At 39.0% G+C, this 5,968-nt stretch overlaps 1 protein-coding gene across 1 annotated transcript in view; it reads right to left on the bottom strand.

Annotated features, from left to right (window-relative positions):
• Positions 1 to 5,455, bottom strand: part of LOC107688095 (voltage-dependent calcium channel gamma-3 subunit-like) — a 41,256-nt gene extending 35,801 nt beyond the window's left edge. Inside the window, exon 1 of the mRNA XM_016485662.1 lies at positions 4,498 to 5,455. Within this exon, the coding sequence (XP_016341148.1) occupies positions 4,498 to 4,708 (211 nt within the window). The 5' untranslated portion in view covers positions 4,709 to 5,455. The remainder of the gene's footprint in view (positions 1 to 4,497) is intronic.
• Positions 5,456 to 5,968: the final 513 nt, after the last annotated feature.

The raw sequence follows: 5,968 nt of genomic DNA, 5'->3' as shown, positions 1-5,968 counted from the left end.
CACATTCCCCCATAAGTCTTTACACAAAGAAGTGTAGGAGCTCATGTCAGCGGCACTAAATGAAAATGGTGAAAGCATATCTGACTGTTATACTGACTGGGCTTTAACACAAAGAAACATTCATTATTAATTTCTTCTGCTCATTGAAATTGCCACCAAAAAAATACAAATAAATTTAAAAAAATTCTGCTAGCGTATAGATAAAAAGTGTATTTCAACAATGTACTGCAAAATGCTGACAAGTTTCTTCCATTACCACTGCCATAATAAATTAAAGGGTTAGTTCACTCAAAAATGAAAATTAGCCCACAAATAAAACAAAACAACGGTCACTAATTAGAATTACTAAACGAGGATTTGTAAAGAAGAATGTCGGAGGATTTCGATATAAGCCAAGAGGAGACTGGTTTTCCTTTGCTAAAGTAAGGAAACTTTGCTTCCTTTGCTCCTGTTAACAAACGTTGGTTTTTTTACGAGACTCACAAGCACATGCGCAATGCTGAACTCATACGTCATCTGCCCGGAACTGTGTGAGACACTTTTTTTATGGATGGGCGCTTTTTATTTAACTTCTTTTGGACTGATGCATGCAACACCCGCTGAGTGCCATGAAACAGCTTGAAAGATCAAAGACAATTTTTAATATAACTCCGACTGGATTCGTCTGAAAGAAGAAAGTCATATAAACCTAGGATGACTTGAGGGTGAGTAATTTGTGGGCTAATTTTCATTTTTGGGTGAGCTAACCCTTTAAGTCCACTATAGCTGTGTGTATTAGCCCAACCTTTTGTTCCCAGTCTAACAGTCCTCACTCGCACCTTTAGTGCACATTAAAAAGGCAAAAACACGGGCCGCATTCCTGCGAAGTGTCTCGAGTGGCAGTGTAAGTGGTTATGAGGTAGTATGTTCACATCCCAACGAACCAATCTCATTGTCCATTTCAGAATATGTGCACTCACGCGTGTGCATCTCTCCATGCATGTTTGACACATGTTTGAGTAGCCGTGTGATGGCCGGGCAGCATTTCATGTTTCTGTGTCTCCAAAGCTTTCATGAACAAGGGGAGGAGGAGGACGGAAAGCAGGGTTGAGGATGGGGGAAGGTATGGAGAAAGAGCAGTGGGCCTATCTCGCAGGCGGGAGCGGCTGGTTTCCAAGGAGATGTGTGTGCGTGATGAGAGTGTATGAGACAGGCTTTGCTTGGGTGCACACTTAGAAGGAAGAGTCCCTCTTCATCACTCCCTGCTTTGCCTCTCTCTCCCCCTTCTTACCTCAGTTCCCAGGTCATCATTTATCCTGAGCACGGCCAAAACGTTCCACTGAGATCCACCTGCACTTGAGGACGTACTGCATTAATCTTACACCTCCATTCAGCATATGAACCCGTGTTAAATTCCACCGGAGCGTTCCCCTTATTATTACGTACATAACCACTAATGCGTCTCCCTATGATGACATGTGATGCAACATGCTATATATTTAACCCTCATGTTCTGTTTGGGAGGCCATAAGGCCATAATTTAATTGCTTGAAAATTATACTTAATATTAAATCATCAGGCTGATACTTCTTGACTTTTCCTAATCATCTGAGAATTGATTATAAACACAATTTTGATATATGCTTCAAAAATTCTCCTCTGAAAAATGTTACATCATTTCTGTTTGGGTCTCAAAGACCCAAGATATAAAACAAGATTAAATGCAATGGATTTTCACATGCTCAATTCTCTGAAATTGCACAAATAAACTCCTGCCAGTTGTTTATTTGATTTGTTTTGATATATATTTCATTATTAGAATTACTGGAATTAATAATAGTCACAAATCTAAAAGTGCATGTCTACTTTATGATAAAACAGATGGTTAAAGCTTTAAAATGATCTGCTGACTGTGTTTTGATTAGGTTAGAAGAGCATATTAAAATAATTCTGAAAGGTTCATTTTGAAATTACTATTATTAATTTTAGACACTACCAGTAAAATTTTTGAAAAGACATCCCTTATGCTTACCAAGGCAGTAATATTGAGAAATATTATTACAATTTAAAACAACTCTGTTCTATTTTAATTCATTTTAAAATGTAATTTTGTCCTGTGATGTCAAAGCTGAATTTTCAGGATCATTACTCCGGTTTTCAGTGTTACATGATTCGTCAGAAATCATTCTAATGTGCTGATTTGCTTTGCTGAAGAAACATTTCTTATTATTATCAATTTTAAAATCAATTTAAAATCAATTTTGTTTTGTTTAGTATTTTTGTGAAAACCATGATATTTTCTATTTTCTAGGCTTCTTAGATCAATAAAAAGTTCAAAAGAACAATATTTATTTGAAATAGAAATCTTTTTTTGTAACATTATAATTGTCTTTGCTGTCACTTTACCGTCAATATCTTTCTGAAAAAGTAAAAGTAAAAACAAATCTTACTGACCCTTAAACTTTTGAACAGTAGTGTATCATGGGGTCTTTGTAACCCCATACATAAAAAACAATATTGCATGATATAGAATAATCTCTAAAAGAACAGGGCTAATAAAGTCATGCCTTTTGGTAACTGTGTTTCAATGAAAAAATTGGAGAAGTGAATCACATTCTCATGCTGATTCATAGCATTCATATGACTTCTAATGGTCTGATATGATGTTTGCTTTAAACATATGACACCATCAGCCTTTGGCATTTAAACTGTAATTATGCGGTAAGAATCATGATCTTAAGTGATCCTTATGGCCGATCAAATCCAGGTTGCACTTCAGTTCACAGTTGTACTTGATTTCATACCAGAATGGAGGCAGACCGAATGAGAGTTTGCAAAAAAAAATGTGTCTAAATACCTTTTTGGCTGTTGGTTAACATTATCAAATAGGTTGTGTGGCCTAGGTGATGTCATCACAACAGGAATTTTGTTTCCGGAAAGAGTAAGTAATGACATATTAATTCTAGATTACAAAGGCCAACATTTTTTTCTATGAAATAAGACCAGAAAAGTGCATTAAGAAAGTAAAAAGGGTCAGTGCTGGTTCCATGTTGATTTTGAATAACATCAACAGGCAAAGCAAAGCCGTCATGCATGAAGGAACATGCAGAAGGTAGTGATTGGCTATAGTGCAGCTATATTCAGAGAGGCTGGTCATGCAGTCTTGTCCAGCAGAAAGCCTCATTACTACACTTCTCAAAGATTTATGTACGGACAAGCTTTGTCCATGACTCAGAGTGATATGTTTCTACTTAGATGGATCAATCCCTCATTGATATTAAGCAAATAAATCATGAGAATCTTTTTGAGATTTAAAGTGGATCAGATATGGCTGTGGGTATCTGTGCACTGGGTGACAGTGACATACACTTAAATTAAATTAATACTGAAAAGTCAATCACTGGATTTGTGTAATCTGCCATGGCCACATCTATTGGATTGCGCCCATCCCTTTCAATTAAAGATGAGGATCTTCCCATCACACTGCAGTCATGTCACCTCTCTGCATTCCCTGGGGCAGGAGATTAATCAAAGTTTGAAAAGACATTATGAAGTACATTATTTCACTCCCAGTCATGCAGTGTCAGGGCTGCCATAACCTAAACTACATGGAATTCGAATGAATCCATCCAGAGGACAAAGGCAAGGAAAGAGAGGGAAGATAAGGAGGAAAACGAGGAAAACAGAGGAAGACGATAAGCCAAAGGAACAAGTCATTATCATGTTTTGGGGTATACGATGTACATTTGAATAACAGGGTATGTTTTAAACTCCATAGGGTGTTTTGTTGAGCTCACTGTACTTATGTAAGGCTGTAGGCTGCTAGTTTGAATTGACTTTGATTTCCCCTCAAAAAGCCTTTTAAATCTGCTTTGTGTGTGAGGTGGGACAACAGTCTGTTCAGAGCACCATGACTGACATAACGGACGGGCTGATTACAGCTTTATGAGTGAATACAATGCACCCCAAAAATATATATTTTCATCATTTTAAGCCTTCTAGATTCTTTCCTTTATGTAAGGGACAGGTTTATTTATGTTATCTTTATTGGTAACATTATTGCAATGACACTAACAGCACTGGCCAAGTATTCTGTTCCATGTCAACAGCTTGCAATACTGAGACATTTATACTTTGTAGAATAGAGTGCTTTCATTGAACTGCAATATAAGGTAATCAATATGATTGCCCATCTTATTTTGAATTGACAAGTGAGTAATTAGACAATTTAGCCCTGATCTATTGGTTATATGACAGCTGCAATCATCATGCTGCTGAGGTTAGTAGTGCTTCCAATGTGTCACATTAAATAATCCTCAGTTTAATCATCAGTTGGATAGGATAGAATGGACACAAGTGTATACCAGGAAAACTAGTCTACTAAAATCTAGATAAATAGATACATAGTTAAGACAGACGGACGGACGGAGATAGATAGATAGATAGATAGATAGATAGGAAAGCACATATAAGTTGGACCCCTTGGACTTTCAGAAGCACACGAAATCTCTTACTTACCTTCTAGACAGCAGGTTCTCCACAGTCCGGAATGGGTCATGACTTCCTCATTCTTCCTGCTCGTCTCGTTCTCGTTATTACTTTTGACCCGGCACACTCCTCGTGAGTACAGCCAGTAGTCCGTTCCCACAGCGATAGTCATCAGGCTGAACGCTGCAAACGCGCCCACTGTGGTGATGAGCATTTGGACTCCTCTGTCACACATCAACATTTTGCCTCATTTCAGGATGGGGGGTCAAAACAGGGTTCTTAGCGTGTCTCGTAAATCCTCCTAGCCTGTCTGGTGTGCGGACTCCATGCTCCAATCGACTTCAGAAGCCCATAACATTATTATGTGCTGATTTCTGGGGTCTCGAGACTGTTGCAGTCGCTGTTGGTGCTTCTCAAGTTCAGTAGGAAACCTCACAGTGTTCCCATCGCTTAAGCGGAGAGCTAGGCTATTTGTTTTTCATTCTGGGTTGTGAAAAAACTGTTATCGAGGAACAGTCTCTCATCAGCACCACAGCATTTTGCAATTGAGGCACCGGGCTAAACGAATGACACGATGTTTCGCCTGTGACTTCAATAGAACATCTGTTTCCTGAAAACGGCAATAAATCAGTGTTTATGCACGGAGAGTAAGTATCAAAAATACTGTCCGTTGTTAATCCAGCGGAAAATACCTCCGTTCAATGGATGCATCCGGTATTTTTCTCTAAAACACAAGAGAAGAGTAAAATATCCCACTTCATGATCAGCTTGTCTGTCCAAAAATCCCCTTCAGATCTGGCGAATCTAAAGAAAATTTCATTTGATTGTGGAGCAGCATGTTATGAAGGCGCCAATCAAGAAGTGATCGATTAAATGAACATAATCCCAGCGCTTGTAATTTCTGTCAACGGTGATTCTGGTCCCCGCAAATGTGTTTTACAGCAATGACAGCTCCCACGTTCCTCCCGAATCCGCTCGTTTGAAACACCGCCCACAGAGGGAGCGGAGGGAGCGCGCTGGCTGCTGTCCGCGCTGCTGAATGGACGAAGCCTCTCGTCTAATCTCCGAGTTTCTCCCCGCACAGCGCCCCTGGCTCAACCAATGTGCTACTTAAGGCCTTCATATGCAAAGATATGGGCAAGAAGCGATGCATAAATATTCGGACCCTGGAGAACAAGAACGTCCTTAAAGAGCCACAGACATTTTCGACGATTTCTTCCGTGGAGACCTTCACATGGACAATTCCGGAGAGTTTTATAGATCACAAAATTAATAGGGATATTTTGATCACAGTACAATCAAAGTTGCACGATTTTCATTGATCTGGGTTTTGAATTGGGTCGGGAACCTCACACACACAAATTCTTTTTTTTTTTTCAGATTCTGTAGTGCTACAGAAAATACAGGTACAGCAACGAGCGAATTAATCGTTTGTCGGTTCTTTTTAGTGAATAACCAAACATGCTTGACCAATGGGGTCCAGTTCTCAGAGAAATTACTC

The sequence above is a fragment of the Sinocyclocheilus anshuiensis genome, unplaced genomic scaffold (assembly GCF_001515605.1).
Source record: "Sinocyclocheilus anshuiensis isolate Anshui unplaced genomic scaffold, SAMN03320099.WGS_v1.1 scaffold249, whole genome shotgun sequence".
NCBI classification, from domain to species: domain Eukaryota; kingdom Metazoa; phylum Chordata; class Actinopteri; order Cypriniformes; family Cyprinidae; genus Sinocyclocheilus; species Sinocyclocheilus anshuiensis.
This window is presented reverse-complemented; position numbering and strand designations above follow the sequence as displayed.